At 41.5% G+C, this 26,528-nt stretch overlaps 1 protein-coding gene across 7 annotated transcripts in view; it reads right to left on the reverse strand.

Moving 5' to 3' along the window:
• The window catches only part of ANKRD44 (ankyrin repeat domain 44), a 208,912-nt gene that overhangs the window by 69,111 nt on the left and 113,273 nt on the right, over positions 1 to 26,528 (reverse strand). For all 7 annotated transcript variants that reach the window (XM_024195305.3, XM_029910557.1, XM_024195302.3 and 4 more), the window contains exons 5-10: positions 19,715 to 19,915; positions 16,177 to 16,264; positions 13,650 to 13,792; positions 12,082 to 12,294; positions 10,001 to 10,079; positions 3,931 to 4,045 (exon numbers count right to left, since the gene is read on the reverse strand). In XM_024195305.3, coding sequence (XP_024051073.1) covers positions 3,931 to 4,045; positions 10,001 to 10,079; positions 12,082 to 12,294; positions 13,650 to 13,792; positions 16,177 to 16,264; positions 19,715 to 19,915 — 839 coding nt within the window. The remainder of the gene's footprint in view (positions 1 to 3,930; positions 4,046 to 10,000; positions 10,080 to 12,081; positions 12,295 to 13,649; positions 13,793 to 16,176; positions 16,265 to 19,714; positions 19,916 to 26,528) is intronic.

Here is a 26,528-nt window from a genome sequence, read left to right on the forward strand (position 1 = left end):
GACATCAATATGGAGTGCTCTGTACCTTTCAAAATCAGGCAGGTGGCTAAATATGGATTTAGAAGCCTAAGTTTAGGCTCCTGGTTTTGAGACTCTTGACTCTTGTATTTTGGCAAGTTTTTGCCAAGTGTCATTTATGCTTACATTGCTTTACCAATACTACGACATAGACAGTCATAGAATATCAGGGTTGGAAGGGACCTCAGGAGGTCATCTAGTCCACCCCCCTGCTCAAAGCAGGACCAATTTCCAACTAAATCATCCCAGCCAGGGCTTTGTCAAGCCTTACCTTAAAAACCTCTAAGGAAGGAGATTCCACCACCTCCCTAGGTAACCCATTCCAGTGCTTCACCACCCTCCTGGTGAAAACGTTTTTCCTAATATCCAACCTAAACCTCCCCCACTGCAACTTGAGACCATTACTCCTTGTTCTGTCATCTGCTACCACCAAGAACAGTCTAGATCCATCCTCTTTGGAACCCCCTTTCAGGTAGTTGAAAGCAGCTATCAAATCCCCCCTCATTCCTCTCTTCTGCAGACTAAACAATCCCAATTCCCTCAGCCTCTCCTCATAAGTCATGTGCTCCAGCCCCCTAATCATTTTTGTTGCCCTCCGCTGGACTCTTTCCAATTTTTCCACATCCTTCTTGTAGTGTGGGGCCCAAAACTGGACACAGTACTCCAGATGAGGCCTCACCAATGTCGAATAGAGGGGAATGATCACGTCCCTCGATCTGCTGGCAATGCCCCTACTTATATAGCCCAAAATGACGTTAGCCTTCTTGGCAACAAGGGCACACTGTTGATTCATATCCAGCTTCTTGTCCACTGTAGCACCTAGGTCCTTTTCGGCAGAACTGCTGCTTAGCTATTCGGTCCCTAGCCTGTAACAGTGCATGGGATTCTTCCGTCCTAAGTGCAGGACTCTGAGCTTGTCCTTGTTGAACCGCAACAGGTTTCTTTTGGGCCAATCCTCTAATTTGTCTAGGTCCCTCTGTATCCTATCCCTACCCTCCAGCATATCTACCACTCCTCCCAGCTTAGTGTCATCTGCAAACTTGCTCAGAGTACAGTCCACGCCATCCTCCAGATCATTAATGAAGATATTGAACAAAACCCGCCCCAGGACCGATCCTTGGGGCAATCCGCTTGATACTGGCTGCCAACTAGACATGGAGCCATTGATCACTACCCGTTGAGCCCGACGATCTAGCCAGCTTTCTATCCACCTTATAGTCCATTCATCCAGCCCATACTTTTTTAACTTGCCGGCAAGTCCTTTGGTGCATATCACTGTAGAGCTTCTGAAATCATATTGTGTATGAGATGAGAATCTACTGTTTGCTTTTGCAGATGCAGCTAAAAACAGTTAACTAAATTCCTGGATGATGCCAGATGGATTCATAGCCATCACTCAATTTCTTCAAGACAACCCAAGGATATACATAACATGATCATATCACTAGACAGGATTTCAGATATGGACCTGAAGGAACTTGTTTTCATGAAAGATTTGTTGGCAGAAAAATTCTTAGAGGAGAACTACGAAGCTTTAGTGAAAGTTATTTCATACCAGGATAAGCTGTTTAAAATCCAGCTCTAACACAAAGGCTTACATTTACAAAAGGTGGCAACTGAGCTGAAACTGCAAAATATGTAGCTGTGCATACAACCCAGGCGGACGTTTGCGCTCTCTTTCTCTCTCACATCATATACATTTTTATTATGCACACAAACATGAGTGCAGTTTTTTAAAAAATATGTATGATTTGTTGCAAAATCTGTATTCCCATTCCTCTTTTCCTTTCACATTGCATTTGTCAACCTTCCTACTTGGCCACAATCAGAAGTGATCTACAGTGCTGTACACATTTAATTTAATCAATGCCCTGCCAGCATCTAGGTCTCCCACAGAGTAAACCTGCCCAAGGATGTTCTGACACTCTATTCTTTGAAAGGCAATAGCACAAGCTCCACCAAGCTGCTCAAGTCTGTCTAAACAGGTTGCATTTCTAAGCTGTGGATGTATTTATTTAACTTTAAATCACAAAGAGGATTTGTTATATAGTCATAGTATTCTCCATGCATCTCTGATTTTTACATCAATTTCCCTTTCCCCCCTAGTTATCTCAAGCCACATTTCCCCATCACTGTATAGAGATTTCCACCCCAGTGCATATTTTGGCTGGTGTCCATCAAAAGATGCAATTTGCACATCTGCTAGCCAGTGCCATACTGTGCAGAGCTGCTCACAACTGCTCCCTACATTATTTACCTTCCATATCCCTGAAATGCAATTGCATCAAATAGCTGACCCTGTTGTCTGCAGTTTCTGTTAGCAGCACTGTAGAAATTCTTCCTTTTCCATGCCAGTTCAAGGAATTAAGCCAAAGTTATTTACATAGAACACATATTAAAAGCTCATTCCCTCTGGCAGTACTGGGTAGGTAATTTCTTTTTCAGAACAGTGCCATCATTTGGATCTGCCTACTACATCTAAGCAGACTTCTCACTTCAGATATTTCTGCTGTTGGCAGAGGTATTTTATTTGATCAATGCACAGGTCACCCAAGTGTGAAATAGAAATTTTGAGCAGAAAACTTAGATTGCAAGAGCTAGTTATCTCACTGCTATTCATTGTTACCTTAAAACTCAGAAAACAGATGGACTGAAACTTTATATATTAGAAAGAGCTAGCAAAAATCATATTTAGACACAAAGGACCAGATGCTCAAGCTGGTATAAATCTGACCCTGTCTTTTTTGTCTGGCGAGAAGCAGTTTTAATGAAGCAGATAGCAAAACTGGTGAAAAAATACTTATTTCAAAATCTCCAAATGAAAAGCCTAGAAAACTGCAAACATCTTTAAAAAGAAAACAGGTTGACCTGGGTCCTAAAGCAGGATGTTCCCCAACAACTACGGCAGTATTAGGCATCACACATACTTATGGTTGGTTCTAGTCAGGAAATACTCAATTGCATGTTCAGATGTGTACGGTGAATATTACAAAACATTTATAAGAATCTTTATGATGCTTCATTCATAGAGATGGGCAAATAACTAGATCTATCTGTTCCCTGCTTGTTCAGGGAACAAGAGATTCACAGTAGATATCTAAACCAGGTCTCCTCCCTGGCATTACCCTGTGGCCACCAGGCTGCACTCTACACTCCGAATACCATCTCCTTTCCCTTTCAGAGTTAATTTTACTCTTCCCCCAACTATTTTGGAAATTTAGTGCTTTGTTACCTCACTACTCTAGGGCGAGGTGCTAGGAGGTGCTAAACGTCCAACTCTCACTGAAATCAATGCACCTCCTAGGATTCGGCCTGCAATATGTATACATATATGTAATCATGAACATAGTCTAATGCAGTCTTTTTCTCATACACACAAAAACGCAGAGTAAAATCAGCCTAGCAAATTCAACCCCTTGGAGCACAAAGAGTTGAACAACATATCGAAATGTATCTCTCAGTTTCACTCAATAAAACCCCAAAACAAAATCAGCCTCATCATCTCAGCCAGCTGAAGATCTGAAACCATAAGACACCAAGACTGGGCACCACGGCTGCATTAGGTTCTGAAATAATTTTACTGTCTAAATCCTGCTTTGTCTTTGAACATTTCTACTGATACTTATCCAGCACCAATGGATACTAGATAAAGGAATAAATCAGTTTAGTACTACAAGCTTATGGACGTAAATGTATGTATTTTAGAAACTGAGGGAATTACATGCCGTTCATTAGCAGCTTTATATTTTATACTGATTTCAAACTGACTTCCTGATACAAACTATTTGTTACTGAATTCATAATTATGCACATGCATTTTAACCTGAATACACTGGAATCCGAAAAATAAGCATTATCTAGCATTACCCATAATATTTGACCATTAGGAACAGCATTTCTTCAGCAACCTACTTGGCAGCATCAGCTCCGCTGGTTATTAGGGTGTTAATCAAAAGCTCATGTCCATATCTTGCAGCCACATGCAGAGGGGTGTTGCCATCCTTATCAACACAGTCAATTTCACCTCCTGGAAAAGACATTTTCACACAGTGTAACACACAAGGATTTAGTGTGAGTCAGCGACCAGAAATATCATTTATTTATTTCCAGTGAATGCAGCTTACCCTCATAGTTACAGCTGTAGTTTAGTTTGTATACTAGCAGCAGAAACACTAAATTTCTGGGACAGAAATACACAGCAAGCCATTTGCTGTGCCAGTCATGCAGGATGGCCACAATTCTGGCTGCTACATTTTTTTACTTCATCCTATTCCCACCTTTCTGTATATTTCACATAGGCCTTTCCCCATCATTGCCTAGTGTGGTACACAGATACTGTAGGTGCTGCTGTGACTCTGAATTGTTGCTGATATAAAGGCATGAGCAGCTGCCCTAAATTAAATCAACAAAATTAATTGTTGACATTTTGCCACAATTCTTTAGATCACTGGTGCTCAACCTTGTCCATAAACCAATGATAGAAGATGGAGCTCTTTCAGGTGGCTCACCTGGCTGCCTACTGCACCCTCACCAAGTCTGTCAATATTTGATCAGTGGTGCTGCCTGGTAGCTGTAGCCCAACCTACAGCTGCCTCAGGGTTTTCACAAACAGAAAACCCCAAGCACTTGCATAGCTGCTTCCTATCTTTGTTTGTCATGTGCTTCTTCAGGTGTAAATTCATCTGTAATCAAACCTACATGCCACAACACAATTGTAGGTGCAGCAAGACACACAGGAAGAGAGAACTGAATGCAAAGTAACCTGGAGTAGAGCAGGGAGAGCTGCAGGTTGTAAGAGAAGGTTTATTCACAAAGAGAGAAAATAAACAGCACAGATACAAAACAGAGGTGGGGGAGAGAGTGTATTTAAACCAAACAGCCCAACCCATGACACTAAAGTAGGTTTACTTTCAGCTTGTCTCCATAACCCTTTTGTAACATCACTATTTCATGTAACTAACTACTATATTTGCCACAGCTTTAGGCAGTCAGAAGGGAAGATAACCCTCCAAGAGGATCTCTATCCAGAGACACGATCCTCAGTATTAAGAAGTTTAAACACCGCTGCATTAGATGAACTTCTAGATGGGTCATAGAGTGTAAGGTCAGAAAGGACCACTGTGATCATCTAGTCTGACCTCCCGTGTAGCACAGGCCATAGAACTTCCCCAAAATAATTCCCAGAGCAGATCTTTTAGAAAAACATCCAATCTTGATTTACCAATTGTCGGTGGTGGACAATCTACCATGACCCTTGCTAAATTATTCCAATGGTTAATTATTCTACTAGTTAAAAATTTACACCTTATTTCTTGTCTGAATTTGTCTAGCTTCAACTTCCAGCCACTGGATCGTGTTATATCTTTCTCTGCTAGACTGAAGAGCCTATTATTAAATATTTGTTCCCTGTGTAGGTACTTACAGCCTGCCATCAATTCACCCCTTAACCTTCTCTTTGTTACGCTAAATAGATTGAGCTCTTTGAGTCTATAAGGCATGTTTTCTAATCTTTTAGTCATTCTCATGGCACTTCTTTGAGCTCTCTCCAAATTATCAACACCCTTCTTGAATTGTAAACACCAGAACTGGACACAGTATTCCACCAGCGGTCACATGAGTGCCAAATACAAAGTTAAAATAACCTCTCTATTCCTACTCGAGATTCCTGTTTATGCATTCAAGGATTTCATTAGCCCATTTGCCACAGCATCAGATTGGCAGCTCACGTTCAGTGATTATCCACCACGGCCCTCAAATCTTTTTCAGAGTCACTACTTCCCAGGATAGAGTCCCCCATCATGTATGTATGGCCTACATTCTTTGTCCCTAGATGTACACATCACTTAGCCATATTAAAACGCATATTTTTTGCTTGTGCCGAGCTTACCAAGCAATCCAGATCGCTCTGTATCAGTGACCTGTCCTCATCATTCTTTACCACTCCCCCAATTTTTGTGCCATCTGCAAAACTTTATCAGTGATTATTTTATGTTTTCTTCCAGGTCATGGATAAAAATGTTAAATAGCGAAGTGCCAAGAACTGATCCCTGTGGGGACCACACTGGAAACACATCCTTTTGACGATGATTCTCCATTTACAATTACATTTTGAGACCTATCAGTTAGCCAGCTTTTAATCCATTTAATGTTATGCCATGTTAATTTTATAATCAAAATGTCATGCAATACCAAATCAAACTCCTTACAGAAGTCTAAGTATATTACATCAACACTATTACTTTTATCATCCAAACTTGTAATCTCATAAAAAAGATATCAAGTTAGTTTGACAGGATCTATTTTCCATAATCCCATCTTGATGGGCATTAATTATATTACCCAACTTTAATTCTTTATTAATCAAATCCTGCATCAGCCGCTCCATTATCTTGCCTGGGATCAATGTCAGCCTGACAGGCCTATAAGGCATAAACCAGATTTTTGATTCTTTTCCCTTGTAATAATTTAGGGTATAGTTAGAAACATGAGTAAGGTATTTTTTTTTTTAAATATGACTGAGTATCAAGACATCTGAATTCTATTCTTGACTCCACCATTGACACATTCTGTGACATTGGCCAAGTTATTTCACCTCTCTATCTTCTGGCATAAAACAAGGATAACTACCCTAAAATAGGGATAAACAACACTGCACACCTTTGTAAAGCACTTTGATGTTTACACATGAAAACTGCTAAGTAAATGCTAAGAATTAGGATTATTACAATCGAGAACTAGCATTCAATGTTTTCACTCACTCTCTCAGCATTTCTAGTGGATCCATCACCATTGGTGCTCTTCTAAATCATGTGATTTATTTTAAGTTGGACAGTATTAGGGCAAAGATGTGAGTCATGACATGTACACTGGTGGTCCCCAAAGTTTTTCATTAATACAACTTCACTTCTTAGTCATAGAACCCAACAAAAACAAAAGATCACTCAGCTGCAAATCTTACTGAAAGAAGAGCAGTGAGAGAACAAAGCTGATTCAAATCAGCCTTATAGTCTCATCTAAGCCTCTACCGATCTCAACAATAAAACAATGATTTAACATTACCAGGACAATAATTTGAAGACTTATCAGATGTCTCCAACATTCATACTCAACACAAACAGTAGTTGGCAAGGTATGTGAACGGGGACTTCTGATCAAAACATTAACAGATTGATTAAGCTATGACACCAGGAATACTTCTGTATGTTCAGGTATATGCGGATGTCATAAAAATTGACTGTACAAATAAAGCTAGTTCTTTCTGAGAGTGACCAAATAGGTGTCAATATCCTGCTGTACTAAATCACCTAGCAAAGTCCTCACAGACATCTGGGAGAGATTTAAATTACTAGAACAACTGTTATCATACTGTATACTCCATCCCTTTACAGGGTATTACCAGCTAAAGCTGTAACCTTCTGCCTTGATTTTCAGATGGTTATTCACTCTCAAGGCTCTTTCAGGCACAGTAGGTGGGAAAGGGAGCTATTTCTGCTAACTAAACCCTTGGCTCCATTCCATATTTTTCTGGCCAGCTGACTTGCACCTTTGGCTATTATCTTATTTTTGTGACACTGGCCCACAACACCCATACTGTCGTCCCCAGGGGTTACAGATGATGTCTGATTAAATTAAATTTAATGCAATTAAACCAAACTGCTACTACATTTCTGACAGTGAGAACATTTTCAAGAGTAGTCACTGATTTTTGGTGCCTCAATTTTTGGATGCCTAATTTGAGACATAACGGGGCCTGATTTTCAGAAGCACTCACAGCTCCTCTACATGATCTGAAGGGGAGAAGCAGGCACTTATTACTTTTATAGACCCGCCCCTTCCTGTATCATGACACAGGCATATCCTACCCTCTTCTCTGTTACTCAAACCCATAATCTCAGCTTCATCTCTGACTCAGCTCTCTCTTTTGGGCCTCACATCCAGGCCATGTCTAGATCTTACACCTTTTTTCTACGCAATGTCTATGAGAGCTGACTTCTCCTCTCTCCCTATACAGCCAAGACTCTTGCCCAAGCTGTGATAATCTTATGCCTTGATGACGGTGTCTTCTCTAGCCTTGATGCCTGCCACCTTACACCACCCATTTCCTGGCTTGGTGGTCTGCCTATGTCGCACACACACACACACACACACACACACACACACACACACCCCCCCTTTAAGTCCCTCCACTAAATCCCCCTCTTCCACCACATCAGACACTAACGCCTTGTTCTAGCCTTCAAAGCCCTTCACAATTTAGTCACACCCACCTGTCTGCCCTGTTTCCTTATCATGAGGTCAGCCCTCGCCTTCACTCTTGAATTGCCTGCTTGTCCACATTGCCACAAGAACCTTTGTGCTTTCTCCGAGGCTGTTCTTCCAAGTGGGATAAACTCCCAGTCAAAATCCATAAAGCCACCACTTTATCCTTCTTCACATCCCTCCTTACAACTCACCTCTGCTTGAATTACACAAGAAACTGCCATACAATAGTAAGTAGGCAGGAGGTGTGTTGTGATCACGCCTTCAGATTGACTAAGAATTGCTCACAGAGCTAGTCTGTGCTAAAACATCTTATTATTTCTGTTACTCTGTCCTTCTCCTCTACGCTCCCCATCCGTTGTTTGTCTCACTCTCATGCTATGTCTTTTAGTCTTTAATTTCTTTGGAGCAAGGACTGTTGTTAAGCTGGAGCTGGTGGTGACAGTATAGTTAAAGTTGTGTTTTTAATATGCAATGCATACAATGCCTGTTACAATGCATACAATGCCTGTTACAATGACGTTTCCACCTGGTTGACATCTGTGAATGCTACCATGATATAAAGGGTAAATAACAATAGTAAGAACAGGACAAACTGGAGGGTTATTATATTTGATATAGGAGAACAACTTAACATGTGTTAGGTGCTTTACGCACAAGAAAGATGACTGGTCAGTGCCCTGAAGAGGTTGCAATCTGAACAGACAAAAATTAACACACAAAAGAAGGAGAGGAGGAGAATGACAAAATGTCACAGGTAGGACTGTTTTGATTTGGCCTTTACTTAGTGCAGCAAATCCCCGTTTCTCGATGAGTAAAATTTGAAGACAAAAATTAAGAAGCTGGGCTGATGCCACTTGGAAAATGTGTGTTTATCAGACCACTCCCTGAAAAGCTTTGCCATACTGCATACTGAATATTTCTGGAGGACATGGGAGGGGGAGGGTGGCAGGAGCTGAATTCCAACACTCCCACCCAAGGAACATACAAGAAAAAAATGCACTTTATTCCATGGTTTGAAGCCGAATGATTTATAATTTCATACAAATAAAAATGTAGTTGTCTAAAATATGAATAATTATTACATCTTCACATCTGGGATGGAAGGAGGGCTATAGGGGTAATGGGCTTAGTCCAAAAGGCAGAGGGGGTAGGGGAGAAGAAAAGAGTGCCTAGTATTGCACAAATATGTCTTCTCCAGGCCATCAAGGAAGAGGGTATTTACTCCTTAGCAAGAGAGGTGGCTATAATGGAATTATGATCTTTAAGAGGTGAAGGGAGAGCGTGGGAAAAGAGATTCTTAGAGTCTGGAGAACTCCTGGAAGTGGAAAAATTGCAAACTTTTTTTTTTAAGGCTTCTTTTAAGAAGCAAGTTGTGGCCTCTTCTGAAAGATACAGAATCTGAATGCTGCTTTTGCTTTCATTTTCAGGTCAGGAAACACACACCACACACACACAAATCATAGACCACTGTCCGCTGGTGGAGAATGGGATTTCTTGATTAATTATAAGCTTTGTCTAACATCACATTATTAAATGACAGCTTTAGGACTAGCTAGCAATCAGATTTCAGTAGAGTACTTACATACCTTTGAAGTTTGGTCCCTCAGCATTTTAGCACAGAACAACAACAAACTGCCCCCTCCAGCCAGTAAGTGGCTTGGAAAAAGCTCTGAGCAGATCATTGCTGCTGAATTAATTAAGAATCAGAAAGACAACTTACCATTCTGAATGAGGGTTTGCGACCGTGTGAACCTCCCGTGGACAGCTGTCATGTGCAGTGGACTCTTGCCATCTTTACTCTAACAAAAACAAAACAAAAGACACTTACCTACAGTATAAAGTAATGCCATCAATGTAGAGTTTCTCAAATACAGTACTATCAATAGCTTGAAATAATAAAAGTAACTAGAGCTCAATCCTGTAGTTCTTACTCAGACCAAACTCCCATCAACTTTAAAGGGCTGTATGACTGAACCCAAGATTCATATGAGAATACATTCAGAATGCCTTTTTTCTGTAGGTGCCAGACCTTCTTCAGCAACAGGAGTGGGAAATAAGGCAGCGATTGTTGCGAATAAATTTTCAGAGACATTCCACCAATGTGGGGTGCGTGGTCCAAACTGTTAATGGATAAGTGATATATTCCTGAGTGTTATTTACTTTCTAAACATTATGAATAATTCTCACAGTATTTCCTTATCTTCCATATTGCTTGGGGAAAAGCCAGGAAGATCACAGAGCTAAGTTTCAGCAGTCCCTGGAAAGTGTAAGCAAATACAAACTATTTTGCAATTTAAATAGACACACATTAAAATGCAGTCCACTACATAAAGAAAAGAGCTTTGGTTAATAAACTGCCACCCTAAGAAAAATTGGATGTCCATCAAAGACCATTAGAAAGCAGGTGGAAACAGTTAAGGAAAGGTATAACGTCTAATGGTCAAAGTTTTGGAGCCAAGGGAAAGGACCTCTGTCTAGGAATATTGACAGGGAGCCTGAAGAGGAACAGAGGAAGGATGTTGAACCTGATGACTCAAGCCATACCTTGTTTATTTGAATCAGGCTTTGGATTCATTTTCAAACGCAATTCCCAACTTTATTTTAATAAAATAATACTGATTATTGAGCATCTATTAATTTCAAAAAACTTTACAAAGGTGGGTAAGTACTATTATTTCCATTTTACAGATGGGGAAACTGAGGCAGTATGTGTAGTAAAACTGTGTAGTATTTGTGATACAACAGCATATAGAGGTCTCAACCAGGATTGGGGCCCTATTGTGCTAGGACTATACCTGACATTTTTACTACTGGACAGAAGCCCAGAGGAACATGCAGAATTGTGTTGAACACATTTTTGGGGGGAATACCCAAAAGAATAGTTTCTGTGATAACTGTAGCCCACTGGATGTGGTCTTGATTGCACTTCTGGGATTGTAGTTAAGTAACGGCGCAAGTCCTCAGAAACTGATTGGCCTGGAGTTTCAGGGTGCCATTATATCATATCAATCAAGGCACTGTGAGCTTCCCATGAAGAAAACTTAATTCCCAGCATCACTGTGTTATTCCATCAGCCAATTCCCTGAAGAATTTACAGTAACACTGCTATGTTATTCTCATTTGCAGCCTCTTGTGGCATGCAGAGATTTTAAACCAAAAGGGTATATATATTTAGCAGGGCCGGCTCCAGGCACCAGACGAGAAAGCACGTGCCTGGGGCGGCACATTGTAAGGGGCGGCATTCCGGCCAACCTTGGGGCGGCACATTCCGGCCGCCCTGCCGTGGTTCTTTTTTTTTTTTTTTTTTTTGCTTTGGCAGCCCGGTCCGCAGCTCCGGAGCCTCCGGCCGGCTCCCTGCGCTTCACCAGTCCCAGCCCAGCCCTGCAGGGGCACAGACCCCGGCCCGGGGGGGGGCAGGAACTAGCGATCCCCACCACTCACCGTGCCGCCGGGTTCCCCGGGACGTGCCACTCCCTGCCGCCTGCACCGGCCTCCGCCTCCCGCGCCACTCTGAGCCCGGCCCAGCCGAGCCGCCTTTAAAGGAGCGGCTGAGCCAGCATCTCCTGCAGCCCCCGGGGGCTCCGCCTGCCCCGCTGGGAGAGGCACCCCAAGGCCGGAGGGGGGAGCCCCTCGCCCAGCTGCGAGGCGCCGCCCTTCACCCCTCTGCGAGCCGCCTTGACCGCCCTCCACGCGCTCCCTGTGGCTGCCTTTTTTTCTTTTTTGGCTTGGGGCGGCAAAAAAGCTAGAGCCGGCCCTGATATTTAGGTAGTTAAAATTGAAGAGATGAAAGATAAGCTGTACCTGAATATTAACATCTGCTCCATTATTCACTAGCAGTTCAAGACACAAAGCTCCATGAGTGGAGGCAGCAGCAAAATGCAAGGGGGTAAATCCACTGTTATTAGGCTGATTAACATTAGCACCATAGTCAATCAACTCATTAACTACAGAATCCTGACCATTATAACACGCAATGTGGAGCGCAGTATTTCCGTAGACATTCATTTCATCAATCTGCAATGAGACAAGAACATACAGTTAAAATTACAGACATCAGCTCATGGCTTTTCATCAATGATACTCAGACCTCAGTGGTTCATGAGCCAAATTAGAGATCAACATTACCCAAGAGCCACAATAGTGAGAATGACAGGGGAAATATTTAGTTTCTATCTATCTAAACTATATACATATATTATTCTCATAGCAAATAAGTTAATAACATAGTGCAAGTTCATAACTTAATTGATTAACAACATAGTAAAAGCACCCTGATTGGTTAATTATTAAATCACACAGTGTTTTAATATCATGTGCTGCAAAGAGCCACAGGAGATACCCTAAAGAGCCACTTGCGGCTGGAGAGCCACAGTCTGAGTATCACTGCTTTACATAATGCATTGCACACTGCAAGTGGAAATAGGAGGAGGCTTGAATTGTCATGTGTCAGTGTTCATAAGCACATTTCATTGATAACAATATACCCCAGTAACAATTCATTCTGAATGTTTTGCTTTTATTATTAACTTTTTGCCCTGGTGGCAATTTTTAAAGTCAATGTAAAGCTAAAGACTGGCAGCAGGACAATCTGATGATGACAATGAAACTAAAAATAAACTGGAAAGCTGTTACATCCAAGAGGGAAAGTAGGAAAAATAATAAGTTCAGGTTCCTTTAAAAATAATTATTGCGGTTTCATTTTAGTGACAAGCCAGACTTCAGGTCTGTCTCTGCAGATTTCTTGGGGGGGCAGGGGAACAAAGAAACCACACAGTCCTTTATACTGCATTCTAATAAGAAACCAATACTCAATACTACAGTATAATAAAGGTATTAAGAAAATCTTAGATACAGACTTTTCTGAATTGTTGGTGTAGAAATTAGTTTTTCTACAAAAATTAGATGAAGCAAGGTCAACAATGACACTCTACAAAGTCAAGGAGACTACGGTGCAAGTCATTATCCCCGCTTCCCAGACACAAATGCTGTATGTGCCCCAATTTCATGGGATTATTAGTCTCTGCGAGAGATTTTTAGTCTGCTGGGGAATGGACACTCAGATGATCACACACAACATTTGCATCTCTTGGCAACTACTGTACACAGCATTTGGGCCTAGAAAGCTGTCCAATGTGTGAAATAGATTCCGTAATCCAGAGAATGGGAAATGGTTTCTTCAAAAACTCTGCCAATGTCTGTAGCAGCAACGCCAGCCAGACAAAATCTCCAAATAAATAGGTGAACAAAAGCCAGGGGAGCAGGGAATTTTCCATGATTAAAGAAAGATTAAATTATATAAAAAGATTACAAATAGTGACTCAAACCTCAGTATTTTGTGGCTTTTGTTTAAAATACCAATTGCTACTTACCTCTACACCTAGATTAAGAAGGTGTTTCACTACATTAATCTGCCCATTGGATGCAGCAGCATGAAGTGGAGTGTAACCCTTTTTGTCCTTACAAGTCACCTCTGCACCATGGTTAATCAGCAAGGCAACAACTTCCAGGTGGCCTTTAAAAGATGGGGGAATGGAAATCATCAGTGACCTATACGCTCCTACAGTGTAATTTACTCAAATTACTGCTTTCTTCCTAACTCACTGTTCTTTTTGCTGCTGCTTCATAAATGCTCTCACAGACGGCGCATTTTGCAAGAAAGTATTCTTAATCCTAGTGTAAGCCATGCCTGCTCGGTGTGGCACTCTGTCCCCTTCTAGTAGTGGCTCGGTCAGCTAGAGATTGATGAGCCTGCTACAGCAGTTGAGGATACGGAATGCCTCTTTTCAAGTTTTCCATCCAGTTTTTTGTGACCTCAAGTTAGTCAGTAACACCTCATTCTAACAGCCACGAATAAACTGGCTCTGGATGTAAAAATTCAGTTCAATGTCGCGTATCCCTCCAGTTTCTGAGATTTCTTGGGCTAAAATATGCTGCTGGTGTGAGCACAGGTTGAACTACTTCACCTACTCTACGGGCCACCACTTGGAGTGGGCAGCGGGGATCAAACCTGGGAGCTCTTGATCTTAATGCATCAGCCTCCACTGCCTGACCTAAAAACACATCTCTGTCAGCCAAGGTTGTAGTAGGTTAATCCATCTCTAGCTGGCCTAGCCACCACTAGATGGGGACAGACTGCCACACCGAGCAGGCATAGCATACACTAGCATCACTTCTCATTAAGGAATCCGGATGAAATGAGTGTTTGTCTTGAAAAATGTGTCAACTCCCTGCCCACTGAACAAGTTCCCCATTCTTCTCTTTACCCTTTCATACCCTGTTCTCATGCTACTCCCCCGTTAATACCAGCCTGACAGCACTGAAAGATTCCTAGAAGGGGGTTCTGTCAATGCCATCTATTAATTCAGCTGCCAGGTCCTTTCTATGGTCATCTTTCCGGCAATTGCTCTGACTAAATGAACCTCCTGACTAGGGCATAAGTGCATAGCATTTAACTAGCTTCTCTGGTGACCCTGACCACACTGTGCCTACTACCTGGTTAAGACTGAGTTTTCCTCTATTATGGAGGACATAACTAGGCCACCTTAGTCAAGGGGTTGATCCCAAGCATTTTGAAACCAAATGTTAGACTTTCCATTGACTCCAGTGAGCTTAGATCATGTCATAGGTGAGCAAGTGTAGTAAGTGAACGTGCCCCCCACCAAAAAAAAATTTTTTTCATTATTAACCTCAAAATATGCAAAGAGCCATAATACCCATGGTATTTACACATGCCTGAGTCCCAACCTTGCTTCTGTCTCATACAATCTGCACGCTGCAAAGGCTGGAAAATCTTTCATCTCTACAGAGCAAAGTTCAAATCCCAGTCTAGGTCAGAAGCCAGTCTTTTCATTCAATATGTGGGCATCACAAAACTACACTACATTTTCCCACAGTTTGGAAACTACTTGTTATCTCTTTCCCATAAGGGACCAAGATTAGAATTAAAGTGAATGTTACAGGTCAGATGTGAAGGTAGGGTGACCAGACAGCAAATGTGAAAAATCGGGACAGGGGGTGAGGGGTAATAGGAACCTATATAAGAAAAAGACCCAAAAATCGGGACTGTCCCTATAAAATCGGGACATCTGGTCACCCTATGTGAAGGTGCAGTGGCAGTCACTTTGAGGGCCCAGGAATTGGGGATCAGGGGATGTGGTAGGTAGAATTGTGCGAGGGCATGCACAGCACTGGCCAACATTATGGTCCCTGTACTTCTACCATTTTTACAGCAGAGCTCCCATTGAATTCTATGGCGCGTATTATTTTTAAAATGGATGGGATGATATGGTCAATTATTAATTTAAAAAGCAAATTTGCTGAACATTGGCAATGGTGTGAATGCATGAATCAAGTGATCTTGCTGGCCTTGTGATGAAGGAAGACAATTAAGAGTGGAAATTATTATATAGGACATTACCGCTACGTAGTAACCCAACTTGTTCTGAATAAAGAGACAAATAGGAAAAACAACAATTTCAGAAAAAGTGTATTAACTACATTTGTGCTAGTCATTTTATCTAACCTAGTTCTTATTGAAATCCACGCTACTGCTAATTGTGGAAAGGAGAGTTTAATTTGTATTTTTCATACCAAATATATTTGAGGCTGGAATTAAAGTCAGGAGAGCAGATGAGATTAAAAAAAAAAGTAATATGAAAAAAATATACAGGTTGTGTTAGATGGACACTTTGGGCCAGACTCTCAGCTGGTATGAATCACTGTAGTTCCATTGAAATCAGTGGAGCTGTCTCTATGATACCAACTGATGACCTGAGCCCATAGCCTTAATCAATGTAATTACAACTTTCACTTTCCATGGCAGGAACTGGGTGTTGTGTAATACAGAGCACACTGTCGGTACTTCAGTAATGAAACAAACTACAACATGGATCTTACCCATATATGCTGCCCAATGAATAGCTCTCCTGTCCTTTTTGTCAAAAGCATTGATGTTTGCCCCTTTGGCTAAAAGCAAGTTCACCATCTAAAACAACAATGAAAAGTAAATCTTTGGGTCAGCCACATATTCCATTTACAACAGATCAGTCTATCAAATAATGCTATCACCCTGGATGTAACGCTTGTGTCGGAGGGTAATACATCGTTGTGAATTGCTGAGCAAATCACACTTGCCTTTGTGTGATATGAGCATAAGTTATGCAGGAAAACTTGAGCCTTAAAATTAGAGATAGTTTAAAAATCCCTTCCGGGAAACTGTAGTTTAATTAAACTAATCATTAAAAATGTACACTTTTTTTGTAAAAGGCACTAGAACTCCCCAGCCTGGCCCAGTCCCACCTGAAACATGCTGGTTACAGCCCTGGTAAGAGTCAGTTTTCATTTGTATATTATAGTTCTACATTGCAACTCTTTCAATACTTTATTTTTTTTAAATGGTGTGGAGTTAGTGATTGTGGAAGGTGCTGGATTCATGACAGTGGGAGACACTCTGGAATCAGAAAACGGCATGAGCAGCAGCACTGCATGCTTTTACATGCTACCCTTCCAATGCACCTCAATCCTGAGTGACAGGGACAACATTCTAAAGGTGAAAGGATAATTCAGTCTTCATGCTTATTCAGGAATCAATCCTGCAAGGTGCTGGGCCTTGAGCTAGGAAAGCACTTAAGTATCTGCTTAATTTTAAGCATGTGAGTAACCCTTAAGATCAATGGTATTATTCATGTACTTAAAGTTAACTACACACTTAGATACTTTGCTGGATTGGGGCCAATCCTCCATGCCTAGCATGATAGAGCCTTCAGTCCTTGTTCCCTCTGCTGACACTGCCAACAAGTGTGCCATTTGCTATTAACTATCACGATACTGGCTTGCTTGAAGTCACCTCCTGCCCACTGGCAACTGGACTGAGACCACCTCATTTCATATATGCCAGCGAATAGCTAGCAGAAAGTACAAAGCTTCAGTTGTGATGACGAAAGGTAAAAAGTTCCAGATCTCCAAGCACCATCCAGACGTTAATATAAGGATAAGCAAAACACACAAAACAATTTGAATGTAAAACATACAACACTTTAAGCTTTTCAATACTCATTGGAGAAATGAATCAGAGATTTTATTAAAACTATTTAATCTATTACTAGTTGTGCGCTTTATTACACTTTACCCTTAAACGGCATTAAATCAAAGAAAGTCAATCATATTAAAATGATAAATATTAACTCTTTCGTAAAATATAAAACTTTTAAAAGGCCAGTCTCTATAACCCTTTTATAGCAATTACCTGTAGGCTGCTTTTTGTAAGTTACAACACAGTAAATCAACTTCAGATTTTTTGTCAATTGTATCAATCTCAGTTGGAGAATTTTTATTCCACACTTAGGCCTAGAACCTATTGAGGTTCTCAACCTATTTACCATTGTGGGCCACATATGCAGCTCTCTCTGTGTTACGTGGGCTGCATCCACACACTATATATACTACCTGTATGGCCCTGAGGATATCACACGGGCTGCAGCTGTGTGCTGATTGGGCTGCAAGCAGCCTGCGGGCTGAGAACCACTGTCCTACATCCTGATGTCAATGAATCTCTGTGCTGGGATCAGGACCTTAATACAGTGGCTTTCAATTTATAATGGTGAAATTGTTTAGTGCAGTGGTTCTGAACTGGGGGTCCGCGAGCAGGTTTCAGGGGGTCCTCCAAGCAGGGCCAGTGTTAGACTTGCTGGGGCAGAAAGCCAAAGTCCTACTGCATGGGGCTGAAGCCCAGGGCCTGAGCCCCGCCACCTGGGGCTGAAACCAAAGCCTGAGCAACTTAGCTTTGTGGGGGCCCTGTGGTGTGGGGCCCTAGGCAATTGCCCTGCTTGCTATCCCCTAACGCCAGCCCTGGCTTTTATATGCAGAAAACCAGTTGTGGCACAGGTGGGCCATGGAGTTTTTATATCATGTTGGCAGGGGAGGGGCTCTGAAAGAAAAAGGTTGAGAACCCCTGGTTTAGTGAATACTGTAGAGCAGTGGTTCTCAAACTTATCTGATTGCACCCCCCTTCTTTGTGTTTGTAGTAGTTTATGCCCCCACCCACCACACAAGTACATATACTGATAAAAAAAAAATCAACATCAACATGCGACTCTCACTAAATCAGGGGTAGGCGACCAGTGGCACATGTGCCAAAGGCGGCACGCAAGCTGATTTTCAGTGACACTCACACTGCCCGGGTCCTGGCCACTGGTCCGGGGGGCTCTGCATTTTAATTTAATTTTAAATGAAGCTTCTTAAACATTTAAAAAACCTTATTTACTTTACATACAACAATAGTTTAGTTATATATTATAGACTTATAGAAAGAGACCTTCTAAAAATGTTAAAATGTATTACTGGCAAGCGAAACCTTAACTTAGAGTGAATAAATGAAGACTCGGCACACCACTTCTGAAAGGTTGCCGACCCCTGCACTAAATATTAAAAACAGTAAGGCACTGATTGAAACAGAGCCAACGATCCATTGTAATAAGAGCAAAAAAGCAAAACTGTGCTTGTGGTCGATGCTTACAATTAAATGTGCACATCGCATCGTAGCAAACGGGTTAATGTACAGATGGCAACAACTTTGCATAATGCTACGCAAGCTTAACAGAAATCTGTCAAAATGCACAGCACCATCTAGAGTCAACTGCACAGCACCATCTAAAGACCTGATCATAGAATAGCAGGGTTGGAAGGGACCTCAGGAGGTATCTAGTCCAACCCCCGCTCAAAGCAGGACCAATCCCCAGACAGATTTTTACCCCAGTTCCCTAAATGGCCCTCTCAAGGACTGAACTCACCAGCCTGGGTTTAGCAGGCCAATGCTCAAACCACTGAGCTATTCCTCCCCCCTTGTGTCTGGAGGAATCTGCTTAGCTAGTAATTCATTACTGTGGGTAAAATGTGTGCACTTTTTTTCCCCAAAAGCTTCTCACATACCCCCAGAATACATTCCGCACCCCTCTAGTTTGGGAACTTCTGCTGTAGAAGGACTTACTCTACAACCCTGCAAGGTAAACGGAAGTAGCATGTTCTATTTTTAAACCAGAAACAAATTTTCTAGAAAGCGAATTAGAAAAGCACAATGATTGATTTCTGCATATCCCACACACTTGTGTTCCTCTTATGAGATAATTAATGCTTCTTCAACCATTTTTGCATAGTTCATTGTGCCCATAAGTTTCTGTATTGCACAGGCAGTTAACTACAGGATAACACATTGGACCAAATTTTGCTTGCATTTACAAATGGTGCCAGCCCACTGACTTCAGTTAGGTATCACCAGTGTATCTGAGAGCAGAAGTTGGTCTAATGTCTCTCATAAGTGAGGGTTAGATATCTAGCTATCTATGTCATATAGAGATACATGAACTCATTGTTAATTCTGACACAGACAACTGTGCCACAAATCAATAAATTATATCAACAATGCTTCTAGGCCACTTACCTCAATGTGGCCGTTCAGAGCTGCATGGTGTAATGCTGTCCGCCCCCCTCTGTCAGAGACATTGACGCTGCTCAGCATTGGAATGATTACTTCTGCGCACTTCACTGCTTTGTTTGCAGCTGCTACATGCAACGGTGTCTGCCAGTTCTTGTCCCGAGCATTAACATCCGCTGAATGCTTCATCAATACTTGTACCGCTTCCTGCAATGGAAGCACAGTTATAAACAAACTATTAAAATAAACATAGGGCATGTCTATGTATAAACACATCTCTCTGCACATCATATGGTGAAGTGCGGGGAAAAAAAGGTTCTTGACTGTTACTGGTAGCTATAGGAAACTCATATGCGAGCAGAGAAAAAGACAACCAGAGTCAGTCATTCAAAAATATTCCAGCTGAGGGAAGTGAAATTGTTGATTCAAATGCCCTTGTATTACATGTCATCTTATTGTGATATATTTAACTTTCTTCATATATATTTGTTATCATTTAAGGCAGAGTCTTGCATTTCTAGCCTACACAAACTTTCCCTTTCGGGTTTTAGGGTGTACGAAACTGCAGGGTTGGGTCCGTGCCAGATAGGTCCACTGACCTTTAACACTAGACATTATAGCCAAGTTCTACTCGAGGAAATGAATGTATTTAATGTATCTGAGATTGAAAAAATGGGGTAAGTATAGTGTATGATGAATCCATATATAAAATAAATGAAGCACTATTTAGACAGTAAGGTTGAGACAAAATTGCTATACGTAGCAGTGGTAACAGGACAGAGAGAACAAAAAATCCAAGTTAATTGTGCGGGCGAAAAATTTCAGGTTCAGAAAGTGTGAGAGTCCCAGATTAAGCGGACATTCATGTCCTTAGTTCCTATCAGCACTCTTTTCCTTTTCCAGTGACCAGAGTTTATGTCAAGTGTCTCAGTCGGAACACTGAATTTCTTTGGCTTTTTGTAATGTAAGTGCATATACCAACAAAATTAAACTACATATTTTCCATTTGAGACACTGCACATCTCTTGACCAAGGAAATATGTACCGCCCATACTTAGGTGGGGGGAGAGGGATAATATATTTAGACATCTCACAGTTGAACAGAGAACTGTGCCTCAGAAGGGTGTCTCAGGCAGAATGAGACTACACCAAGGGCAGTGTAACGTGGTCCTTTAGCTACAACCCTGAGCAAAGGATAATCTAGCCCTAAAAAATATCAAAAGGACCAGAAAGCTCACATTGTCTTGTCAAACGCATATATAATGGTACTACATATTTTTGTTAAAGTACAATTATACAATAGCATTTATACAAAGCGTAACTAGGTATTATATAAAGTTCTAGACACACACACACACACAAACACTATTCACACAATTGCACCACTTTAGATAATGGAAGAATAAGCAGTTTATTAACGTGCCTATTATTTGTGTATTTAATATTCATATTATACACAAACACACATGTATTACACATATATATGATACCTTAAGTTAGATTTAACAATTGTATCACAGTAAATGTGGTCTGACTCTTAGAAGCACTGAGCACCCTCAATGACTTAAGTGGGATTAGTAGGTGCTCCAGACCTCTGAAAATCAGAGCACTTACTGCCCCTGAAATTCTTTGGAGATGAAGACAGAATTTGAGGCTAGTGTCTGTGTAAATAATCTATGTATTGTAAAAATGGGACCTGATCCTGCAGTCGTTACTCATGGAGTAAGGGCCCCCTAATTAATTAAAAATTTGGGTGCCTCAATTCATAGATTTTAAGACCCTAAGAGAATACTATGATAATCTACTTTGACCTCCTGCATAACACAAGCCATCAAATTTCACACCGTGGGTTCGTCTTCAGTGCAACAATTAACTCAAGCTACTCCACTTGAGCTAGCGTCCACTCCCTGAAACAACACACAAGCTACATAGAATGACTGAATTAGCAGCTAATCAGTTCTAACTCAAGCTGCTGCATTCCCGCTGCATTACTTGCTCGGGCATCAGCAGCACTCAAGCTTCAACTCACCTCCAACAGGTTATAACTAGCTTGAGTTTAAGGTGCAACTTAACTCGAGCTAGAGATTTGTGTGAGCGCATGGGGTAGAGGCAACACTAGGGTTACCATATGTCTGGATTTTCCCGGACATGTCCAGCTTTTTGGTCCTCAAATCCCTGTCCGGGGGGAATTGCCAAAAAGCCGAACATGTCCGGGAAAATACTCCGAGCTTTGCCGGCATCCCTGCCCCAGTCCCCTGCTTACCTTAGATCGGCTCCGGCAGGCTGCGAGCTGCAGGCAGATTCCCCTGCGGTGGCGGCTGCTGCTGCTCCCCCCAGACACCTCAGCTCTGTGTAGCTGAAGAGCCGAGCTGCCTGAGCGCTACCGGCTTCATGGTTTGCCAGGCAGCCCCCAGACCTCCAGACCCTGCGCCCCCGGCCGGGCGCTACCCCAGCGCAGCCAGAGCCCAGGAGGGGAAGTGCCCGGCCAGGGGCACAGGGTCTGGAGGTCTGGGGGCTGCCCGGCAAACCGTGAAGCCGGTAGCGCTCGGGCAGCTGTTTCACGTGGCTGGGAGGGAGGAGGGGGAATGCGGGGTGCTCAGGGGAGGGGGTGGAGTTGGGGCGGGGCCAGGGAAGGGGCGGGGCCGGGGTCCTCTTTTTCCAATATTCAAATATGGTAACCCTAGGCAACACATGAGTTATAGCTCCAGCTATCCCTAGCCTCTGTTTGCCAGAAGCTGGGAATGGGCGACAGGAAATGGATCATTTGATGATTACCTGTTCTGTTCGTTCCCTGTGGGGCACCTGGCATTGACCACTGTTGGAAGACAGGATACTGGGCTAGCTGGACCTTTGGTCTGACCCAATATGGCCATTCTTATGTTCAACTAACAACTGCAGTGAAGACAAGCTCAACAATTCATGCATCATTCCCATAGTTTCTGACTGAGCTACGCCCTGTCCTGATCTGAAGACTTCAAGGCTACGTCTTCACTACCCGCCGATCCGGCGGGTAGCAATCGGTTTATCGGGGATCGACTTACCGCGTCTCATGAGGACGCGGTAAAATCGATCCCTGATGGCTCTACCGTCGACTCCGGAAATCCACCTCGACAAGAGGCGGTAGCGGAGTCGGCGGCAGCGCGGCAGCGGTCGACTTTCCCGCGTCCTCACCGCCAGGTAAGCCGACCTAAAATACGCAACTTCAGCTACGGTATTCACGTAGCTGAAGTTGCGTATCTTAGGTCGGAAGTCCGCTGTAGTGTAGACCTAGCCCAAGTAATGGAGGATCCATCCCATCTTTATGTAAATTATTCCAGTGGTTAATTACTCTCAGTGTTTAAAGTTTGCACTTTATTTCTAATCTGAATGTGTCCAACTTCAGCAATTGGAAGTTGAAAGACAAATTTAGACAGAAAATAAGGCCAGGCATCTAAATTGCTTGATTTGCAGACCTGCTGCATGCTCTCAGCTCTAGAGCTAACAGGAAAATGGAAATCTCATCCTGGGAGAAATTCCAAAATTTCAAAATTTCATTTAATCACGAGTCAGGTAGAAATGTAGAAATCACGGCATTTTTTGTTAAATGAAACATTCCCGAAACATTTCATTTTGATAAGGGCGAAACATTTCATTCTGACATCATATTATAAAATTTAGAATACAATATAATTGAAATAATAAAGCCTGAACAAATATTTCAAACTTATCAACACAACCTTTTGATATTGTCAGAATGAAATATTTTGACTTTACCAAAAACTAAATGTTTTGACAATTTCGACAAAAATCAGTATGTTCCCATAACTTGTTTGCAACAGAAAAACAGCATTTTCAATAGAAAAAACATTCTGTTGGAAAAGCTACGACAAGCTCTCTTCAGCTCTTAGTAACAACTGCCCTTAGGCAATACATATAGTCTTTAAAGAGGACTCTAAAAAATTTACTTTGTGTATCTTTTGCTCTTTACACAAACATAATATGAAGGAACCATGTGAGGACACAGTGGGATCCAAATAACCATGTTTACTGACTATAAGTCACAACCATTTAAAGCGATACACCCATATTCCTGTACACTACAGTACTGTTTTTCATATACAGAAATGTTTTCTATTAAGGCTAGGCAAAGTTTTATTAATGTATGTATACATCACGTGCCTGGGAGAGCACACACAGCCTGGATTGACACTACAACTATTACTGTAAGAGTTTTACTCTTTTGTCCTCTATTGATTTCAGCAATTTCATCTTCTATGGCAATCCCATAAATTGGTGTATAGCAAATTTACTCAGTAAATGAGAGTGCTTATCTTAAAGTGTGGATAATGATATATCATTGTTAGTCTCTTAGAAGTTTTATTATTATTATTATTACTACTACTACTACTACTACAGGGCAATTACTTTAAAGTTACTTAAAGAAAATTCATTTTGTACACCTTTGGGACCAAAATTCTACTTGAAGCCAATGGAAAAATGAACGTAAATTTGACTCTTGAGATAGAAAGAAACAGGTGTTGGAGGGTAAAAATAAATAAATAAATAAATAGACTTGGCAGGTAATTTTTTAATTCCATTTAAAAATGTGTATATACACTTTCATTTACATCTACATATGTATTCCACTTACATTCCACTTGGGAGCTTAACTTTATTCCAATTCTTTACGGAGGTGTTTTTCTTGTAACTTTTAATTATCTGGCTTTTGAGGATATAAAATATCCTTTATTTTACCATAATTTCCATGTGGTATATTTAGTACAATGGTACTGCTTACGACTCTGCATTTATATTTCTTTTAGCATTTGCAGTATAATCCAATTATCAGAGTGAAATCTCTCAACCACTTCTAATTGTACAATGCTAAAATTTGATATATACATGAAGTAGCCAGTACAGAGACATTTGAGGGGTTGCGGTTTTTTAAATAACCAATTTAAATCCCTGAAATCAACTGTACGTTTTAATGAGTTTTAAATCCAATAAAAAAAATTTTGTATGTGTTTTTGTCAGACTCTAAATGGTTGCAGGGAGACAGAATCTCAGTGTTGAATGGAAGCTTCAGAAGAAGCCTCTCTCTGTATAAAACCTTAGCCTTACAGGTGATTGCTCTAGAAGTGGACTAAACCCATGCAGACTTGACAAAACATAATTAAGCCTAACAGTCAACTTTTGGCCCAAGAACCCCCTGGATGGCTGATATTGATCTGGTATTATGGTATTCAGGTTGAAAATGTGTCAGATAACCTGTGCAATGATTTATTTTCACAAACATATCAGTACCAATAGCAGCAGGATTTTAAAAAAATCTTATGATGCTAAATGTCATTCAAAATGTTAGTAAAGTAATGGCCTTCACATGAACAAGAATTAACAATGGAAAAAGAACACAAGAAAATGACATTTTTATAAAAATATATACATTGAATTAAGATTAGCCAGTTTACAGGGGTGACAGCTCACTTTTTCTATTGCTTCCTCACATACTGTACCTGTGATATCATTCCTTTTGGGATGCTAAAATTACCAGAACTATGGAAAAGAAAGTTGCTCAATGGGAACTCTGCACAGGGTCTTCACTTGCTTTCAGCAGCAACGGGTTAAGGGTGAGGCACAAAGCCATAGTAAGACATGGATTTTTAGCTAGGACTGTCACAAGAGATAAAATTCACCTGTATCTAAAACAGCTACACCATATAGTTGTAATTACTGGGTTATAAAGATTGTGGCTGTTATTTAAGGTTTACGTCTTATTTTTAATGTGGTTTTTTTTTTTTTGTATTTCACTCCTTTCCAGCATTCGTATTCTATTAGCTATTTCTTTCAGTGGGCTTCATTGGAAGCCAGCAGCTGGGAAGCTCAGCTAGTAGCTAAGCAATGCTTGAGTTCAGAAATGAGCTAAGGATTCCTGCCTCCAGGCTTGGCAAGCACTGGGATTGTTATGGAGGTGATTCCATCAATTTCTGGAGGACAGCCAGCTCATGTCTCTTTTAAATGCTCCTCTCAGCAGCCAGTTCAGTCTGCAGTTGCGTGCATCATGTCGACTCAATATTAAGAGGATAAAAATACACAAAGAGGCCAAAAATGGAAGCCCAGAATGATGATATCCTTGAAAATTCAGTCATGCTTGGGTTATTCTCTCTGATAATTATTATCCCTCACCTTTTGAGGTAGCAATGAAAAACACTACAGTGAGATGCTGAATGATTTCTTGTTGCCAAATGGAAAAAATATGGACTTAACTCTATTTTATGGGTGAATCAGGGGAATTAAAAGGAAGCTTTATGGTTGCCTTTAAATACAGTTACTCAAATCAAACTACACATTAAGCCTGTTTGATCACTAGATTCACACCCTCCCATTCCAATCCGTCCTTCTTACCTCCTCCCCACACCCTGCTATGTCTAACCATTTTAAGGTGATTAGACCAGCATCACTGCATAATATATCCCACTTACATCAAGATCATTCTATCTACTGATTGTCCGCTGAAAGTCATGCATTACAGTAACTTAAATTAGGCATCATGTTAGGGAAAACAATCAAATACACAGGATGGAAAACCACAAGTATCCAGCAGGCTAACAATAAGAACAGCACACAGACACAGGGCCGGCTCTAGGATTTTTGCCGCCCAAAGCGAAAACAATTTTGGCCGCCCTCCCTCCCACCCCCGTTTTTTAATTACCCTACTCCCAGCCCCGCCTCAACTCCGCCCCTTCCCTGCCTCCTCCCCCCAGGCTCTCAAGCCTAGGAGGGAGGGGGAGAAGCGGCGCCCGCGCCGCGGCCACTCGGAGTCTCCCCCTCCCTCCCAGGTTTG

The sequence above is a fragment of the Terrapene carolina genome, unplaced genomic scaffold (assembly GCF_002925995.2).
Source record: "Terrapene carolina triunguis isolate 2854851 unplaced genomic scaffold, T_m_triunguis-2.0 Scaffold62, whole genome shotgun sequence".
NCBI lineage: Eukaryota > Metazoa > Chordata > Testudines > Emydidae > Terrapene > Terrapene triunguis.